Consider the following 21,884-nt stretch of genomic DNA (forward strand, 5'->3'; position numbering starts at 1 on the left):
TGACTTCTAAAGGTGACCTGGAAAACCATCAAGAAAATGAAATTCAGGTCAGAAATCAATATCATATACCTCCAGTAAACAATCAGCAGAAGACAACCATGTTGTAGGTCATTATTACTTCTTAGCAGTGTTTCCTTGCAGCCAAACAATTGCAAATGTATTGTTATGTAGCATCACCGAATGGACTCTGCACCTGTGACTCTATCAGTCTCTCTGGTGACACAGAAAACATATTACTAATCTGATACACACTCTGCTTTCCTAAGTTATGCCTCATCAAGGCGTGGCTTCTGCATGAAGCGATCTGCTCTTCAGTGGCTGGCAGAAATGCATGGGAGCCATGCAGGAGTTTGCAGGTGATTAAACCACAGGTGTTGAGTGTATCAATAAAAAAAGGAAGGTATAAGTCTAGAAACATTTCTCTTATTAACCAGATATTACTGCATTGTACATTCTTCTCCAATATTAAGAACTAATTGGGATTTTTTTTCATACTGCTGGGGACCTCACAAGCCTCATCAGTAGTATGGCAGACTGTAACACTGTCAAATGAACCTTGACACAAAAGAAGAGGCGAACAGTAAGGAATAAGTAATCCTATAAGCTGAGATATGCAGGGTTGCACAGTAGGACTGGGAAGCAAATGTCCCTGCAGGTGAGCTGTCGCATTTCCAGCAGGCAAAGTGAGGTATTCAGTGCCTCAAGGATCTGCATACAGCAGCAGTAAAACTTAATTTTAGTCTTCCAGAGTTCCAATAGACTATGACTTTACAAAGAACAAGACAGCACGTAGAGATTTTTGCCAAGTCATTTTCTCATTACCTGCTTTTGTTTCTCTGTACTCAAATAAATCAGAAGTTCACCGAAGAGCCAAATGAAATTAACTGAAGATAACACACACATATTCTGAGGCAGTAATCTTTTGGATCAGATAAATATACATTCTAACTCACACCCTCAATTTGCTAAAAAATGACAGAAAAATGTTGTTGCCGCATTTAAGTTATTACAGTCAGGTGAAATTTACTCGGGTCACTGTCATCATTTAGTAAGCACACACTATTATTTTCTCAGCTGTACTTAGTGAAGGTTTTAGTTTATCATCAAATTTACCTGCACTACTTTGCTACCATTTTACTTACAGTATTGTTGATTGTAGAGGAAATCAATCAAACTTTTAGAAATGTGTAAGAAGCTTGCTACTAAAGACAGTGCACTCTGCTACCAATAAAGAAAGGGAAAAGGGTAGTAAAGAGGTTAAAAGGGGGGAAAAAAAGATTAAAATAGAAAGGGGAAAAGAATAAAGAGATAAAGGAAAAGGAAAATAAAAAGGATCAGACAAGACAATTATAAACCTTGCAAAAATAAAACAAGGTCTGCAGTGGCATTACAAAACAGCATCTGGAAATTATCTATGCTACTGCTGCAAAATATCTAATTTGGTTTCTAACCCTTTGTTTTTTAAAGGGAATGCATTCATAAACTTCATGCCTTAAAAAAAAATTGATGTGTGTGCATGTAAACAAACACAGATAAATATTTTTTAAATTATTTGGTGCATTGCTTTAAATATTATGCCAATATTTGGTGCATTGCTTTGAATATTTTGCCAAATAATTGGGAAAAAAAACTTCACAGTCATGAAAAAACTCTGTTTTCTTTATTTCAGTTATGACACAGAAGATAAAGCAGCAGAGTAACAAAATTAAATGACCAACAGTATAAAAACTCTGGTATTTGTCACTTTCAGGCACTTCCATAACTCTGAAAACATTTATTTGAAAGGAAAAAAAATCCCTCCCTTCAGGAATTCAACTTCCTAAAAAATAAGTATGTTTTTAAGTGAATCATCATTCATTTTAACTAGACTAGCTTCATTATGATGAGCTGGGCCCCAAGGAGAAAAAAGCAATCTCAAATCCCATCACAGAATGCTGAAGGCAGTCACATGACAAAAGACTTCTTCAAAATGGTATTTTTAATGAAGTAATATAAATCAAGTTCCTCAAGTAGTTTAACAGGTTGCTAGTAAATAAAGTAGCTGGTGATCTCCAACCATGGATTTATAAAGAAAGTGATTCTCCTAACCTTTCTGGAAGGCACCAAGTTCATGGCATAGCTCTGTACATTGTGTGACTCCTTAAGGAGATAACCCAGCACAAAGAGACCCGATCTCAATGAAGCAGCAGACCATGCTGTGCATGTCACAGAAGCAGCACACTAAAGACAATGAAACCAGCTACTAATGGTTTAAAACACAAGTTGGGATACACAATGGGATTTGAATGAGGAATGTCATACCCAACTCAAACACACTTCAGCACTGAAGAGAACAGACACTACAACCTTCAAAAGAAATTCTGAAAATTAAATCTAAACAATCTCAGAGCTGTTTTTTTACATCACCAGCTTTCATTAGAGCCTTAATAGCTCTGGCCCTCATCTCAAGTTCCAGAAGTTCCAGCTGCTGTGCTGATGGCTGAACATCTTCTGATGGAGGAACAGCTAAGGTTGCTGCTTTGGGCTCCTTCGGGCTGGACTCTGCCAGCCCCAGTATCTCATTCACACTTTTCTCAATGTCCTTCTGAAGGTCATCTATCTGACCAGCTCCACTTCTGACAGTGTTTTCTTGCACATCTGGGCCATCCTCTTCATTGCATGGGCCTTCTATGTCACTATCATAGGCATCTGCGTTTATGCTGAGGACATCACTATCTTCACCTTTGCCTGTAACGCAAATGTAACAATCATATAGTTGCCTAACAGAACTACTTCTCTTTCAACTTACAAAATTGCTTCTGCTTAAATTGTTCCTCTATAGATTAAGAGTGGCAAAAAGATCTATGAATTTAAGACAAGTAACTCCTCTTCTTTTTCTCCTCCAATTTCTAAGGCTGATCTAATTTAGAGAAGTGTTAAGGCATTTTTATGCCAATTTAGAAGAACATGCAGTATAGCCAAGTAGCAGTACAAGGAAAATTCATCCCATCCTATGGAGTTAATGATCTATTTTTCAAATTAAAATGTCATAAGTTTTTATATCACAGGGAAGCCTCTGCAGTGCGAAAGTGATTATCTTTAAAGTAAACATAGTTTTCAAAACGCAATTTAAAAATGACATTTTAAAACTATTTTATGTCTTTTAAAGGCAGTGGAACACTATAGTCGAACACAGTACTATAAATTAATAGAAATTCCACTTACAGTGCAACTATTCATAACCTATCACAATCATTTCAGACATATTTAAGTCAGTAAAAAAAAAACAGGGAAAGTTATAGCATTGGCTTTTAATACTGATTAGAAGTTTGACTTTATTAACTAAAAAAATAATTAGAAGAGGCAGTGCAAAAATTAAAGCAAAACTCTAACAGAGCCTGAGTAACTGCTCTCACAATTTGGCTACAGAAAGGCTACTGCTTTTGACATATTTGCCTCAGAAATTTTGGCAGTACCACTACCCAACAGTACGTCTATGTTCCCTGGTAATTAACAATGAATGTTTAGAGCTAAAGCTCTGTGGGTTTGAAATATATTTAATTTCTTATGAACACTCCATGAAAGTTTACATTCCTATGTAAGCTCCTTTAGCTTGTAATGATTCTATATATCAAAAAGATTCTTAATTTAATATACATCCAGATGGTACTGCAAACCTGTTCTACTTTTTTTTTTTTTAAATTGTCTTTAATTCTCCTGTAAAATGTGAGACAGTATGAAGACATGGGAGACAAATACTTTGCAGTACTGCACACTGCAAGGGATTAGGGACAACAGGCAAAAAATAAAACACATGAAATTCCATCTGAACACACATAAAAATTTTTTACTGTGACAGTGGTCAAACACTGCAGCAGGCTCCCAAGAAAAGCTGTGGAGTCTCCATCCTTGCACATATTCAAAACTTCACAGCATGCAGTCGTGAGCAACCTGATTGAGCTGACCTCCTTGAGTGGGTGAATTTGGTTCGATGATCTCAAAACAGCCTTTCTAATCTAAACAATTATGTGACTTTCTGGTTCTTAAAATTAGGATGTTGACATACAGCTTTAAAAGATTCTCTTTCACCAAACTGTTAATTTTTGGGGTGAACTGCTAGTTTGATCCACCCGTAACCCTGGTTCCTAAATCTGCAGACCTAAAAGTACGAATTTTCAAGGGCTGTTCATCAACAACAAAACAACAAACACACTGGAAACACAAGCAAGTATTTCCAAAGTAGTACAGAGCAGTACAAAGCAGTCAAACACAGCAGGGATCTATGATTTTAATACCTTTAACTAATTATCATCCCATCATTGGCTTTTTTTCTCAAGATGCTCACACTTAATGTCTTACTGTTGGAAAATTTCTGGAAATATTTTTTCAGTAATTATTCTCAATAAGACTGCTCCTTTGACATGTGTTTCAAATTCAATGCAAGCAATTCTCTACTCTTTCAAAAAAGAGCAAAGCATCATTCAAAGAACATTTTTAGAAGTCTTTGTTTTAGGCTATTAATGTTCCACTGTCTTTTATTACACAGGAAATGTTTAAAAATGCAACAAAAAGGATGTGAGACTTTTCTTGAAAACAAAAATGTGAAGTGTAAAATGCAGTGATTTGTATTTTCTTCTTGAGTTTCTGTGCAAACTCCTTACATTAAGTGGAAGTTCTGTAAAAGGATTAGCAGTAGCACACAGATAACTAAAATAAGACTGCTCTCTGTACAAAATCAGTTTAATTGACCAACACTTTTAATTTTTAAGGAAAAACAAATAAGGCTTTGGAAAAATATCACTCTCTTAAAATGTCTTAAAACACCTTTTAGTATGTGCATACATCTGTTTTTAATTCATGAGCCTTGCAGAAACAACTTAGGAAAGACCTGTTTTTCTGGAGGTTCACAACATGCCTGCTATCCCGAAGGTGTGAAAAAAAAAATCAATACTGACTACCAAGAAAGCTATAAATGTACTTTCTCTGCTTAAAAACAGCAATAAAACAAAGAAAGAAAGAGAATAATAATGTTTTTTCTGGTAAAAAAAAAATCTCAAATTGGTTTTATAAACAATAGTAACATTGTAAGACATAACTCCAAGGGTTTTATTGATTCAGGATTCGAGATATTTTTAGTACATGCATTTAAAAATATATTAAGATATTCACTCCTGATCACAAGCTAATTTCTCCCAGCATTTAAGTCCCAATTTAGGAATACTGCATTTTACCCTGACCAAAAATGCACAGCTGATTTAAGATACTACATAGTTGCCAGTTCAATACCTTGTAACACTGTTTTATCAGATTGCAATAACTGGACTTCATGCTAGCAAACAGAATATATAAGGAACATCCAGAGCTAAAGTAAGTGGCACCTCCAACATTCTAATCAAAGCTGACTGTGTATTGGGTCTGGCTGGAATCAAGTCATTTTTTTTCACAGCAGCCTGCAGGGCACTGTGTTTGGGATTTGTTTCATAAACAGCAATGATAACACACCAGTGTTTCTGCTAGTGCTGAACAGTGCTTGCGAAACCTCAGGGCTTTCTCTGTTTCTCACCCTGACCTCACAGCAAGTAGGCTGGATAGGGGCAAGAAGTTAGGAGGGGGACACAGTAAGAACCAAAGGAATATTCTGAACCACATGACATTGTGCTCAGCAATACAGATTCAAGGAAAGGAGGAGGAAAGAGGGATGTTCACAATTACGGCATTTGTCTTCCCAGGTAATTGTTATGCATGCTGAGGCTCTGCTTTTCAGGAAGTTAAAAGACTGGCTGCCAAGGGCAAGTAGTAATAAATCCCTTGTTTTGCTTCATTGCAGTGCACAGCTTTTGCTTCACTTACTACACTGTCTTTATCTTATCCCGTAAGTCTTTTCTCACTTTTGCTCTTCTGTTTGTCTCCCCTATTCCACCGAAAGAAGAGTAACTAAGCAGGTGGCCGGTGCCTGCTGCTGTCTGTTCAACCCACCATTTTGGTATTAGTTGTTCTTTTCTGTCCCAAAATGAGTATGGACAAGGAAACCGAGCAAAGCCACCTTGAGTTCCATTTAGATTTTGGGGCATCCAAAACTGTGTAATGGTGTTCATACAGGCTTATTGACCTACAGATGTCTAATTAGCTGATGGGCTTCAATTCCCTCTTTTACAACTGTAATTTCACCCAGTAATAAAGATCATGGTCGGCTTATCTCATTGTCTTTTCCTCTTCAAGAACTTCTACTTTTTACTTCAGCTACAGCTGTGAAATACATTTTAGCATACTTAATCCTGGTTTTTAATTTTATTTTATCCATTTTTGCTTATCATCTCTTTCTCTTTTTTCATTTTTTCCCCACAGGCTGTAGCTCAGTGGAATGATCAGTTATACTTTTAAATTTACGTTGATATTCTCGAAAGCTATTTAAAGCTAACATCTTGAGTGGAGCCACTGTTATAGCTAAAAGCCATCATGATATTCTGATTGATTAAGTCATAAAAAAACACCAATGAAGCAATCACCTGCAACAGTCACCAAATCCCCTTGATAATACAAAGTGGAAGACATCAGCTGGAAATCTGTCAGTTCTAAGGTCACTACATAGAGTACAACAAGCAGCATTTAAAGCACTCCTCACAAAACCACAGCAAACTGCTCCTAAAAGTTTTGATGCTTTCATTAATACCCTGCTTTTCCATTTAATTACTGTCACTAATTACTTCAGAACAAAACATGCTTCACAAAGTTATTCAAAGAGATATTTTTCAGACAACTTACTGAATTGTGAACTAGGAGCTGCAGGAAGCAAATAATGATTAACTTCACAGAAGAGAAATACAGCTTATAAGAATTTGTAATATTCTTCGATTGGAAAGGCTATTTCTGATGCTACTGCATACAGCTAGTCCAAATAAAAACAAATAGACTGAAACACCTACAATTCTAGCGCTTTATGTACAAAATAATATTGGCAGTTGTTATATGGTGCTGATTTAATGACTTGAGTAAAACAAATACTGCTGCAGATTAAGAAAACTGTTTCCTCCTGCAGCCAGTTCTCAAATGTGTACAACTAATTTACATGTTTCTCCATTATCTGTTCTGCCAATCACTGTAGTACCTGCATGTCACAACCATTATCTTTTTACTTTTAAAAATAAAAATGATACAAGGCAAAATGTTCGCCTTCAGAGATGCGAAGATCAGAATGTTTACTTTCACTGGCACTGTCTTCAAGTAACATATACCAGTTATCAGGACGGGTGAGTGTTAAGTACTATTCTGTCAGATCTCAGCTCTGCACAATCAATCAAAGCAAGGTAACATATATATATCTCAAGACTGAACAAAACTATTGAACTAGAAGCAGCCCTTTAGAAAACAATTATTATAATGTATTTCTATTAAAGTCAAAACAAAGTACTGTAGACTTTCATGACCATCTCAACAGAAAGTAAAACTGACACTCAAAGAATTCAGCAAATAGTAATAGCTGTATTAGCAATCACCTATACATCAAGAAATTGAAATGACTGGAGTTCCTTTTCAGTTGAAAAACTAGGTATAAAGAGTCAAATGAGACTTTCAAGATCTTCAGTCATGTTGTAGAGGCAAAACTAGCAAACTTTGAAGAGCTGCAATTTGCTTCTAGACACAAAAACCTATCCAGTCTCACTGAATTAAGACGACAAAGTTCCTACATCTTCTTCAGTGTTCCCCTCTTCCTATCTGGAATGGAGCCCAAGGCGGGGTTTGAACCCTACACCAGCTAATTTCTAAGAAGATGATTCTCTGCGATTGCAGCTGCTGTTCAAAAGAGAGCCAACAGCTAACTGGAACTAGTCTCTCTCCAATACTGAGAAAACAAAATTTCAGCTTTCTCCACCACATACCTTGTTTTGATTCCTGACCTTCCAGCTTGTTGTCTTCTCTCAGAGAAGATGTAGAGTCTATACTGTTATCCTGTCTGGAAACAAAGATGACAACATTTTAATCTATTTCTTTTACAATTTAAGAGAACTCTTCAAAGAAACATTTACTTTAACTAAAGAAATTCTGTGTGATAGGCCAACAGACCAGCTACCATATGAATAAACACAAAAGGAACAGAGTGCTAGTCTAAGTATTTGACAATGAGAGGTTTTTTCCTTTGCCTAGTGATACACAAGGATAAAGCAAATACTTCCATTACACTGTATCCTTTGAGAGTAACTCCTAGCCTTTCCCAAATATCAATTTTCCTTTAAAACGCAGAATAGTCACCCAGATAGATGATTTGAAAAAAGCTATAGTTGCAGTTGCATTCAAATACTATTTAGTGTTTTCTTTTGAAATTAAGAATCTATTTTCACGAAGTTACCATCACCCCACCCCCACTACATCACAATCTCACAAAGGGCCATCTGATTAAGTCATTTAAGAAGAGTGTAACAAAGGACCACTTTTAAAACGTAAAGCAACTCAACTGTTAAACTGTATTCAGTATCTGCATTTCTCTATTTCTTCTGGTTTAAGATTTCTACCTTTAATCTGTAAGGTTGCAACTGCTTTGCAGAAGGGATAAGGAAGAAACACTTCTGTGAAATGTTCATGTCCTTCAGGCACTTCATGTGTACTAGTTATATAACTTGTGAAAATGAAATAAACTGGAAGAAGGCAGAAGGACCCAGAAGCACAGGAAGATTCAACTGCCATGTTGAGTATTTTGACATTAGAACTGCTGATTTCCTACCCCAAGTGTTGGCCTGGCATTGGTTACACACATACTAATACGGAATCAATGCAACTATCCTGCCTGTGGGCTATAAAAAGGATAGCAGTATTCCAGTATCGATTGAAATATTATGACTCTAACAACTTGGTTTTCAGTAATGGCATGCAGGCTTTTCCTAAAATCGAATACATATCTATCTTCTCTTGATCTCAAAGATGTATTTATTTCAGGTGTCCAATGGCTATGTCAGGAGGAAGAACACTTTAATACTTCCAGTCAACTCAAGTTGAGAAACAGAATTATTTTGATAGCTTTTTCCTTTCCCGTAGTAGCAAAGGCTGCAAATCAAAAGACTCTTCTGTTTCTTCCACTTTTTGTTCCCATTACAATATAAATGTGTGTGGTAGTATGCAACAATTTATTAAAGAGAATGAGTAGCTATTTCCATATGCACATGGCACCTGAAAAAATATTTTTAAATGTTCTGCATCCAAAGTATGCAAACCCCAGAAGAAATATACTGCCCAAGACACTGTAATAAACTTGGAGTAAACTATTTACTCTGATACATTTTACTCAGAACTCAGTGGCATCTATCCTTTCAGTCTGCTTTCCTACTTGGTCAACTCAATAAGGATTCTACCAATTTTAATTTCTGTTGGACTTTACCATCCCAGGCACAACTGACAGAGAAAGAATGGATACAAACTAGATATTGAAATAGCTACGCTGAGCAGAAGTTCTGTATATATGGATAATCCCTTCAGAAAAATATTTAAATTCCAACTCTCCAAAGAGAGTTTGCTCCTTTGTTTTCTATTCCAGTCATCAGTCTTGTACTACAAAGGCCAGAGGTGTTGCAAGATGGATTAGAGCCATCACGTGGTATATGTAAAATAAGCCCAGGAATTAAACAAATAAAACTAGGGCTGCTCTATGTGATGGTTTAGACATGTTAACTAGAACTTCAGTCTTCCTGCTGTCATGGGGGAAAAGGAATACCACCAACACGACATTACCAACTTTAATTTAAGTGGATAATACAGAAGACAGGCTGTGAGAAAAAGTTGTGCACTCGTACACACACCTGTAAGGTAAGAGTTAACTAAGACCCATCCCAACTATCAACCAGTGAGTCTGCACAACTAAGGCCAGGAGAAACACTCTTTTAGAATTCTCAGTGCCAGGCTCCAGGCCACAGCTTTGGAGCAAAGCCTAACTGGTCCTCTGCTTTGAGACAGCATCAGACTCCCGGAGAGCAACATTTTTCCTACTCACTTCCATCACTGCACAGGGTAATGACAGATGCCAGCACAGACCACCGGATAAATCTGTCCTTGATGCTATCACAGCTCACCTTCACAGGAATTTAAGGTTCTCCTTCCATCACTTGCCAAGGCTATCATACTCAATCCTCTGTTGCCTGTCCATTAGCTTATGTATTTAAGGGTGTCACCATATGCACAAAAGCCTATGGAGGAACGGAAAAAAACCGGCAAGCAGAGGAACCCTAGCAGCTTCGTCAGTGCAGGGGATCACCCTGCTTGAGTTCCTCTTAGGGTTATGAAAGGAGAGCAACCAGTCTATATCCTGGACATGAAACCGAGTAAGAGCAGTCAGCTAGAGAAACCACCTTATAGGCTGAAGGGTGTTACTGTCACATGAGCACTGGGGTTTCTAAAGGATGCTGGGGAAAAGCATTTCAGGAGTGCACAAAACGTACTGGCGGATGTTTTTAAGGCCAGTGTAGGAAAGTGTAAGGCAATATCAGATGTTTAGAGGAAGAAGAAAAGGTGAGAAAAAAGAGAGACCAAGGCAGGCTGATAAAGAATAAGCATGGGAAAAAAGAGGAAAAAGCAGCTGAAAGGCCATTAGAGCATAAACAGGTTGCTGGTCAGTACACTTGCCTAGCAAAGCCCAGGACCTGATCACCACAGTCTGTCCTGCCTTCTTTTTGACTTTATTTCTATACTACCTATTTTTCCAAATGAGAGGATGCTATTCTCTGTATATATGTGTGTGTTCAAGTGTCAGCTGTTGAAAAGGGGACCACAGGTCATAGGGGCCTGCAGGACTGTGCTGCCAGAAACTAGACAGAATGAAAAATGTGCACACTTCCTCAGGGAATTTCAATGGCATTACAAGTAGATGCTTGTAATTCACAGGAAACCTCAAGGCAGTCCAGCCAACAAGTAGTATGAGAGGTCTGGCAGTCAGATACCAGACAGACTGTTAAGATCAGAGGACAAATTCCTGAAAGAAACCAAGGTCTGCAAGAAGGCAAATTGAGAGACCACAGCTTGGCTATGCATCCAAGAGATTAACAGTCTAATTGTCAGCTACTAGTGATGATCACAGAATTGCATCAGTACTCAGAGAGTCTGTGTGTGCAAGAAGGTCTGAGCAGCAACTGCAGCAGGGATGCAAACTTTGTGGGCTTGAATGTCCAAGTGTCAGCAACTAGAAAAAGCAGTGAATTTGGAACCAGTTGGTGGTGAACAGATCTGGAAGGATTTGCTTTTCTTTTTCTTTCACAAACAATTCCTAATGATTTGTTATACTTAGCCACTTAAATCTTGATTAAAATAAGGTTGTGATATACTCTCCTCATCACTAAGAGCAAAAGCTGCTTAGGCTGCCCCTACCCCATCTTCTCCCACACACAGGCTGCATTATTTCAGACTGAGTACTCATCTCTGCACTGGACAGCTATGTGTCACTTGGGAAAGACTGATCTTGCACAAATAGTATCCAGGCAAGAAACTTCACATCTCTGGTAACACCCTGACCTCCAGTACCAAATTTCACTGAGGAATTATAATCACTCCTTTCACGGAAAACTCAAGAGTGACTGCTATGGTTCAAACACTGGCTGTGAAATTACCTACACCTGTTGCAGCAGCTATGTCAAAGGCAATTAACAATTCATAAATCACACATTAAAACTAGTTGTTAAGTTTCCTTCTGTTGCCTTGACACTATCACTGGTTACAGCAAAAATGCGTTCCTTTAAAGACTACCTACTGTCAGCAAAAGAATTTTTAGAACATCAAAGTACTTTTACAGCACATTTTGCTCTTTCAGAATTCACCGGATTGAATGCCTGGTGGACCTCAATTAGTTCATTTAATAGGTGGTTATTCTGCGCCATCTTGTGGCCATCAAATGCATTTCATTTCACAGTTAAATTTTGCTCTCAAGGTCTTAACCTTCTTTTGACAGTAAGAAATACTTTTTCCCCCTTTATTATTACCTATACTGCACTATAGATTCAAGGGTGGCACAACATCATGTCTCCAAACAACAGGAGCAGAAGACACGCTAACCTAAAATTAAGTCACAGTATACAAATTTAATGCCCTCTTCTTTCATGCCATGCTAGCAAGTGACCACAGGAATTTAAAGCTCCCTCTTTTTAATCAGAATTTTAAGATTCTTCTCCCTCAGGATGACATTAAGTCCAAAATCACTGTTCTAAGTCATAAACTCAGCAATACATATTTTTAATAGAGCAACATTTGCACAATATGTTCTTTCCAGCATAAAGAGGCTAACTTTTGCAGTTTGTTGCTGACTGTTGTGGTTTAACCTAAAGCAGAATGAGTTTTATGCCTTCAGCTAAGTCTTGTCTAAGTAACTTAATTTTCTGAAAGTTAATATACTTATTCCTATTGTAAATAAGGCCATCCTCAAGCTGGTGGAGTGTCGTTAGTCAAAGAGGCAAAAAAGGTCATGCCTGCAGGGAGGAGTGGACAGGACAGGTGACCCTAAAGTGACCAACAGACTGTTCCATCCCACGTACGTCATACTCAGTATAAAACTGCGAGATCACAAGGGTGTCGCTTTCTTCTTCGATGGCTGACGTCCAGTGAGGACCTGCCCCTGATCCCAGATCCATTTACTCCTGAATCCAGTCTGTGAGCCCAGTCTCCCCCTTGCCTTAGACCCTTTCCCTCATGTCTCTTCTGTAGCACTTGTGGTGATGTACAGTCATTGAGGGGTGGCATGGGGGCATGATTTCACATATTTGTATACATTTTATTATTTTCTTGATTTTTCTTTACTGTTATAATGACATTAAAGCTGTAGTTTCAGTTTTCCAACCTGCAAGTCTTTCCCTCTCATTTCCCTTTACGTGGGGGTGGGAGCGACAGGAACTGAGAGCCCAACTGCTCAGTTTTAGCTGCCAAAATTGACCAGGCCAGGGCTAAACTATGACAGTGACAAACACTGTAAATTTAAATTTGCCCTATGCCAGCTTTTCACATTTGGCACACTCCATGCTAGTGCAATGCTCGTTTGGGCTCACACACACGGATTCTGTACAAAATCTATTACTTTCAAGAATCTGCATAACTGAAGAAATCTGAGTCTAAGGTTGACTCTGCATTGCAATTCTCATAGATTATGCACACTTATGTAAGACAGCAGCTCAGGTTAGGAAAACTGGTACTTGTCAGAGGAGCAGACAGCTAAGGACTAAGCTGATAACACTGCCATACTGGTGACTAGGATTCCAACTATCAGCACCAACTAGGGTTGGAGACCAGCAGGAAAAGTTTCGTGACAACAAAAAATACCTTAAACAGCTGAACTTAAAAGACAGACATCTGACAACATCAGATGCAACTGTACTGCTACTTTCCTTATATGGCTTTTAACTGTCATTAAGAAACAGTCACTTAAATATCTGGAGTGAAGTTTCGGTACCCCTGCTTCTGCAAAATAATATGCCTTCCTAAATTAAAATTTGCCACTGCAGTTCTAAGTCTAAAATATATTTGTAGAAGTCACAAGTCCTTGCAAGCTTCCTGCAAATTTTTGTTCCAAGGGCAGTTTTCTGTGACAAATGAGAACTAAAATATTTAACAAACAATGTTAAAAAAAATAAAGCAAAAAATCCTTCTGAAGTAGTGTTCCTCCACAAAGGTATCCCAGAGATTAACGACAGAGGTTAATCAAATAGTTCGATGTGCTATGAAATATCCATCAGTGCACTTACAGATGAAGTTTGAGAGCACTGTGAGAACAGAAGACTGTGAACAGATGTCAAGTTCTAATTTAACCATTCAGTGACTCATATAGCCTATTCTTTCATTGATTCCAAATGGTGAAGATAATCAAATTGTCCTAGAAGGGTAAATATCAGACAGCAATCGCAGGCCTGCAAGCAGCCCAGTACCCAGGAGCAAAACATGTTAAAACAAAGTGAGCTTCTGAAGTGCTAACCTTTCTAAAACAAAAGAAGCAAAACATGCACTCTTGACTACGAAGCAGTGAGTGACCTATAAATTCTTAAGAAAGCAGATATTAAACTGCAAATTTTCACGCAGTGAAAACAATAAGCACATTAGAATTTTCAAAGCAAAAGATCAGTGACTCACATTACACACGTGAACGTATGATCACTACAGTGACATCTGCATGCTTGTTCTTTCAATAAATTTTTTATTTCTATAGCAAAATCATTTACCTTATCTACCTGTTGGTAGATATTTGAAGGGCCAATTCAGGGAACAGAAAACAAATAGCTCAAAAACACACCAATACCTTGTGAATGAGATGGAAAGAATGACTTCTCCAGCTTGCAGGACATTAATTGGCTAACTCCTTTCAATTAAATATCTGTCATTTGGCTGGAAGCTTGGCATATAGCTATTCTTTTGGTTTAATGGTATTCCATTGTAGACAGTAACACAGAAACAACGATATTAGAACTGCATAGTTAAAAACTCCCCAAAGAGCTGACAAGTAATAATGAATATCTGTGGTAACAGCAATTTCCAGTTACTGGCAAACACAGGCCCTGCTTCTTCAGTTCTTCTGCATGCTTAGTCCAAGATTTCTAGCGTTTACCTCAGAAGAAGCTGGTGATAAAATAATAAAGGAAGTATTTTACATGCTAATCGAAGCATCTGAAGATTTTACAAAGCTGATATTTAGCCTCAGGACTTCCAGTTCTGGTGGCAGAATGAGGATATCGGCATCAGAAAAAGGAAGGTTCAATTTACAATTGGAGAAGTGATACTACCCAAAAGCTTCAGAAAAAAATCTGCTTTTTGTAATCTTCCCCAGATCTGGAGAAACTTCTCTAAATCCCTGTTACCTTTAGAACATAAAGACAGGAAGCACCTTTTTAGAGATAGGTAAGTATTTGCACATTATGGGGAAAAAGAAGCCACAATACAAACTATACCCTTCTAAGAAAGCCTGTATGTTTTGATACACTTTTAACCTCTTCCAACATAATTTAAGCTTTCTGGATTTCTACTGATATTATGGACATTGCTGAAGGTACAAGCTTGATGCCTTTTTTTTTTTTTTAAGGGACAAGGATGAAAGGAAAATTTATGTTATCAATCAGTTAACTAATAAATTTGACTAGAGTAAGACTTGCTATTTGCATTCTTCCTTACCACGTTTACATGTCCATGAAAACAATTACGACACATCAGGTATAAACCAAAAAAGCTTTAATGTTGTATCACTAATAGAATGAAGAAAAAGCAGTCATTTGCAAGCAAACAATGAGGAATGAAGACAAACTATGAAAAAGAACCAACAGTGAGAACATAAACACAGAAACTGTCTTTTTCACTCTGAGCAGTATTTCTTTTCTCAGCACAAATACGTCCACCCATTTAAACTCAGATGATAATTAAAAACATATTAATGATTATGAACAACCCAAGTTTAGCTCAGCAATGCAGTTTTCATTGTTGCTTCACTGTTGCATCTTTAGCCTTCCTGCCTACTGACTCACTTACTGCTGTTCTGGCTGAAACACAGTTTTCCGAAGTTTTGCAAACTTGCAGTTAAATTTATTTACACGCAGGCTGCAAAAAAGGTTAACTTAAAATGCCAAACATTAGACCTAGTTAGTAGAAAGGGCTTGAGACATTTTACAGTTGTAAAAGCAAAATATTGTTATACTTACTGAACACTGGGCTTAATTAACATAAAACCTCAGTTCTCCTTGCTTGACCTGTTTCTTCCTATCCTTGTATTTCTCAGTCATACAAACAGCTTTCCCTTTTCATTTTTTGTTAAAGCTAGCTTGCAGTTGAACTTATGAGTCAAGGTTCTAAGATAGCACCTTTGTGTGGAGTACACTATTTTTTAACCCACCTCATTAAAATGAGAAAAAAAGCCACAATTCTCACACCTTATGTGTGAAAGCAGACAAGGGGGGCTGGGAGCGTTTGTTAGAGCTTGGCGTTGTTCGCCTTGAAGACCTTGGAAGTTGATAACGAAGGAGCCAGCTAGCAGCAGTTTACTGGTAAGTAGGCATTGGAATGCAGAAAGCTGGCTGCATTTGGTTCAGGAGTTTCAAAACAGCCAGAGGAGACTGAGTCTGTGTAAAGTTCAAAAAGAAATATATTCATCCCGAGGAAGACTTCCTACTTCACCCTAAGACCCCAGCCAACGACCATCAGGAGACACTACGCAGCTGCAAGATTGGAGCGAACTTTCCAGATCTAATTATAATACAAAGCGGGGATAGGGTATGAATATGTAGTAGGTGCTCATACCTATGCATCTCTTTACACTATAAGTAGCTGCTTGTTAAGCTTTACCGTGTGCAAGCTAGGAGAAACCCCTTGCACCCCAGCGCTGGAAATAAAACATACCTGCTTTATAAATCATTTTGGGTTATAGGGTTTGATTCCGGAAAACAACACCAACGTTCTTGCCTGGACAGTTTGGAGGGGTCTGAAATACTAAATTATCAGGACAGAGATACAAAAAACAGCAGCACCTGAACCATCGTGTTGGTCAAAGGCAGCAATGTGATCCATAGCTTTGATCAACACCTCTTAGTTTCTTTTAATCACAATTTTCTCTTGATTTTGCTGTCAATTACTGCTCATATCTTTCTCATCAGCAACATGAAGTGACCTAGCTTTGTCAAGTTTTGCTAACTGCAGCAATAGTTAAAGAACTTGGTCAGTTTTAATTCTGCTGTATTTGAACTCAACTGTGGTTTAGTTACTGCTCATGCCTGGAATACTATTTGTACTGCGTAAAAACAGCAGACTACTAAACTGCAATAGAGATCCCACACGTTGTTTTCCTGAAACCTTCCTGTTTGCCATGGGCATATGGTTTAAGTATCTTCAGATACTTGCTAGTTAACAAATGGCAAATAGTGCCTGCTTGCCTTATTTTATTAATTGACAAGAACAATTTTCCCTTTTTAGGTTTTTTACCAGCTCAAATCATAACTATATTTGCGTATAACCAAGACTTTGCTCAATCTGCTGTAACTAAGAATCATAAATATATGTATTAACATAGCTTTGAAACACCTTGCAGCCATGGAACTACCTTCCTTAAATCTAGAGCTTGTGTATTAGGCCTTAAAAATTCATATGTTTTTTCCAGGCCCCCAGTTTCCTTATTCAACAAGTTTGTCTTCTCATTCCATTTAAAACTTCACTGGCAAAACACCAATCATGTAAAAGAGACTCCCTTATAAACGCCTGATACTTAGTGTATTTTCTAAGTTTTAAATTTTTTATTTTACTTTTTCAAACAGCCAGAGGACGATGTCCAAAGTAAGAAAATTAGTCCATTTACACAGGTTTACTGACACAATTCACAGATTATCTAGGCAGGAAAAAGGAGGAGATACAAATGCTGCTCAGCTCCAAATAAAATTGTAAAAGATATGGCAATACAGTTTTCATACCCTCTGACACATGAGAAGACCTGAAACATCCCTTAACACTCCATTTTTTAATATCAGTTGTATGAAGTATGATGAGATGACATGTGATTAAAGAAAATTACATCATTCAGTAAGTTCATAAGTTGCTTTGAATCAAAGACAGGATCAGAAACCACATCTCTGTTAAATTAAAAATTTTATTACTATCACTGCCTTTCTCACCCATTTGTTCCTACTTACAAAGTTTAGATGAATTAATCAAACCAGCAACTAAGAGGTACTTTAATCTGCCCAGATCCGGTGTACTGTCTTGTATTCTCTCAGACACTTGTTAATTAGGATTATTTCTCCTGGAAAAAAAATCTCTGTATTGCTCAATATTCTTAAATTAAGTTTTCAAGCGTTTTGTCTTTTACTCACTGACTGACTGATTCACCTCCAGTCTTGTCTCCTCCATCTGCCTCCTCATCAGTATCAGAATCAGCTCCGATCCTGCCTAGATATACACAGTTTCAAACATGAAAATTTAGGCAGGCAATATAATTAATGCTACATAGTTAGACTTAGCCTTAATGATTAAGTCTATTGCAATAAACAGCAGAAAAGGTTTTTTTCACAGTTAAAACAGATGTTCTAAAATTACACTCACTTGAAAAAAAACCCCAACTTTATTTCGATTACATTGTATTACCAAAAAAACATATAGCTATTGCTAATACCATTGTATAGGCATTAAAAGTAAAGCACAAGGCACAGAATCAACAGAAGGAACTCCATCAATGTTCAGAGAGTTCCACTGAACTGAGAAGCATGATGTCTAAAAATAAATTCTACAGCCTTAAATATCAAGCAAAAGTTCAAGAAGATATTGAAAAGACAGAATGTCACATCCTTATTTGAAGTACCTGAACTGGGTGTCTCAGTAGAACAGAGCAATTCACCAAGAACCCTTTAACTACAACAAATACTCCACTGCAATTCCTAATACAATTGAACCACTACTGTAGTATGGCAGATTTCCCCTGCAGAGAACAGCAGGCAACTTAGTAGTCAGTTTACCTAAAATAATGGATTTTAAAAAGTACTTCTACACTCCTCGCTTTGTTTGTTCCATGAAGCCAAATGCTTTGTTCTTAGTCTGGGCACATAACAAAAGAAGCTTATACTACTGTTTTCTGAATGTGTCCTTAATAGGTTCTAAATCAATGGATGACTTCATCCAAGCTTGAAAGATCAAACTAGCATATATACACACACACACATACACGCACACATATACACACACTATTAGCATGAGTATATATGCAATACTAATATATATACACAACTTAATAGCTTACTAGTGCATGTGTATATATGTGTGTATATATATATTAGTAGTTAAAAACAGAGTGATAATCCAGTTTAGAGGCAGGCTACTCTCTGGCACACAGTGATACTTAAAAATTTCATTCATACCTTCAAGTATCTTCAAGAGTTTTTTTTCAGACAACAGTTCCAACTGCTCCAGGCAAAGCCTTTTGATTTCATCCATGGAACAGTCCTATGAAGACAGATAAGACATATGATATGGTACTAAAAATTTCTGAGGACAGAGTAATTGTGAACAATAAGTAGTACCGCAACTATAATGAAGAACTAACTCAGATGGCAAGTCTCTTCTCTATTCTGACTTGCATTACTGCAGCTCCTGAAGAATGCCAGGCAGAAGATGTTTCTGTTTTGACAACTACCAGAAACAGTGTGTGTGGTTTTTTTCTGAAATAATAAGCAACACAGACTACCAGTTACTTGACCTATGGCTTGGATTTTTCACTGCACCTGCACCACTGAGCAGCAGAAATACCTGGCTGTGTGAAGCATGGAAGAACAAATAATTGTAGGCCTGATTACTCCTAATTCTACCTCCCTCAGAATCAGGTAGATTACATAACTAAGCCTGCAAAGACCAGAGCCCACTGTTGAATCCAAGCTCATGAACTAAAGCAAACACTGCTATTGACAACACATCAACAGGTATTTCAGTTACTTTGGCATCTTTCATACTACCTGGTGTCCTTTTGGTGAAATAAAGTGATAATTTCACACTTTCAAACAAACTATGATACCATGTCCAAATACTAAAACTAGAAAGTGCTTATCATATTGTAACATCCATGACTCTACCATTGGATTGGGTTTACACCACGAGGTGACTTCCTTTCAAACGCAGCAATGACTTTATCTCCAGCTACACCAGACCTCTTCTCCCAGAGATGAGAAATGGATGACACTGCATACAATTCACTATGTGCTTAAAATGAAATCCTGTCTCACTTATTAATACAAACTAAAGACAAAAATTTTAAAACTATTAACAAACATTGGCATTTCACCTGCAGTTTCTTCTTCTGTACAAGCTGCTAGCCTAACTTATTTTTTACCAAGTCCTACAGTTCAGAAGACACAAAAAACATGTGTTCTTACCAAGTCCTACAGTTCAGAAGACACAAAAAGCATGTGTTCTAAGCCAGTAAAACTCTAGCTATATTACCACTAGAGTCCACACAAGTTACAACCTCCTAAGTCATTTATCCAGAAGTGGTTTTACTGCCTTTTCTCAGACATTAATTTAATACCATACAGAGAAATTTAGCTGACACAAACAGAAATCAAACTTCTATTAACATATCAGCACATTTATTACTGAGCCACACTACTGAATTTACTTCATGCAATTATAAAACTTCTCTTGCATTCAAGTAACCATTACAGACAGACCATGTGAAAATAAGCAGCCTGCATTAAGTAATGGCTGAGTAGTGGAAAAAGGAGTAAGCAGAAATAACTATATCAGATGTCAAAAAAAGACACGGAGACATATACACAGATATGCAGGCTGCCATTAGACTTGAGAAATAAATGTGCTTAGTTACATAAGCATTCAAGCCTCTAAAAAGTATATAGAGGTAAGGGTATTTCAGTACCTTTAAAATATCAGGCAGCATTTTCTGTAGTTTCTTCTCCCCTATGACACAGAAACACTGTTGAAGCATTTCTTTTTTGTCCGCAATGTAGAAACTGACTGGTTTGAGTGACACACTGAGATCTAATCCTCCTTCTTCTATATCACTGGGTTGTTCAACTTCTTCCACTTTTTCTCCAGATGGCACACTGCACTTTTCTTCCTAAAATGAAGGACAGCAAGTAATATTTTCAGATTTTCTAGTGAACTAGAGAAGAAGAAAACACAGCTTCCTCTGTGCTTATAACTGTTTTCCTTTCATAAATGCAAGGTATATCTTAACATGAACTTCTAAACTCCCAAGTAATATTTTGGTTTGCAAGGTGACTGCATACAGAAGCTACATTTTTGGTTACCGAAACCATTCTTATGCTAGAGGAAAATCTCAAAAAGTTTCCTGTGTAAAAAACAACTTTCAAATATTAACTGGAAAATATATTATCCACAAGTACCTAGTTGCTGCTAGGCAGAAGAAATCCATTTGCTCTGCAATGAAATCACTCATCTCATAATTTATAGCTAACCTGCGAAGAACGAAATCAGTATACTATTCCCTGTGTGGCACAGTCCTCTGAGAACAAAATTAGGCTTTGTACCAGATAAAAAATAACTTTTGTACATCAGCAGAAGACCTCTAGAGCTGAAAAAAAAGCAGCCAGAAATATCCTTTGACAGCTCCCGGTTTATTCGGCCGCGTGTCACGCCAACCTGCGTACTCGCACACCTCCTAGAGTAGACTCACAACCCCGCGTGTACCCGGCTTCCTCGGCAAAGCCGAGGCCATCCGTGAGCCGATGGAACGCCGCCAGGTGAAAGAGGCCACAGACACCACCCCCCAGGGGGGTCGGCAGGGCAGCCGGCCCCACACTGACCCCAACAGGACGTTCCACCCCAAGCAAGAAGGGCAGCGGTCATCCCCGTCGCTCCCCGCCCCTCACCGGGCGGCTCCGAACGCGGCCCTGCCCGGCCGGGCCTCGACCCTTTCTCCTTCCCGCCCTACCTCCGGGGTGCCGCGGCTGGACTCGGTGCTCCGCCTCTTCCTTTCGTCGGCAGCCGCCCCCGAAGCTCCCTCCGGGCAGCAGGAGCGCGAGCGGCGCCTCTTCTTCTCCTTCGACGACCTGCGGCCTGGCATAGCCCCGCCGGGCCCGCCCCGCGCCCAGGGCGAGGCCGCTTCCGGCGCCGCCGCCGCTTCCGGGATGCGGGGGGCGGTGAGGGAGAAGCGCCCGGAAGGGGGAGCGAAGCGTGGTAGAGGCGCAGGCTCATAGGGTCGTGTAAAGAAGGAATCGTAGCGTGGTGGAATCAGAAATTCATTGAATCACAGAATCATAGAGCCACGGAGTCGTATAATCACAGAACCATAGACTTCTGGAATCACAGCATCTTGCAGTCTTTGCATTGTGAGAGACTGTAAAGATCATCTTAATACCAGCCACCCTGCCATGGGCAGTGCACACGTCCCACCAGACCGGGCTGCCTGAGGCCCCGTCCAACCTGGCCTTGAACACCTCCAGGGATGGGGCAGCTGCAGCTTC

The 21,884-nt window shown here is 38.5% G+C and overlaps 1 protein-coding gene across 1 annotated transcript; it reads right to left on the reverse strand.

Moving 5' to 3' along the window:
- Nucleotides 1-1,641: 1,641 nt before the first annotated feature.
- On the reverse strand, nucleotides 1,642-21,650 carry CAAP1 (caspase activity and apoptosis inhibitor 1). Its single transcript, XM_054054079.1, has 6 exons — nucleotides 21,353-21,650; nucleotides 20,315-20,515; nucleotides 18,807-18,891; nucleotides 17,769-17,844; nucleotides 7,857-7,930; nucleotides 1,642-2,727 (listed from the first exon to the last, which is right to left on the reverse strand). The coding sequence occupies exons 1-6, from the start codon at nucleotides 21,482-21,484 to the stop codon at nucleotides 2,384-2,386; spliced, it is 912 nt and encodes a 303-aa protein (XP_053910054.1). The 5' UTR covers nucleotides 21,485-21,650; the 3' UTR covers nucleotides 1,642-2,383.
- Between the last annotated feature and the right edge of the window lie 234 nt (nucleotides 21,651-21,884).

The sequence above is a fragment of the Cuculus canorus genome, chromosome Z (assembly GCF_017976375.1).
Source record: "Cuculus canorus isolate bCucCan1 chromosome Z, bCucCan1.pri, whole genome shotgun sequence".
NCBI classification, from domain to species: domain Eukaryota; kingdom Metazoa; phylum Chordata; class Aves; order Cuculiformes; family Cuculidae; genus Cuculus; species Cuculus canorus.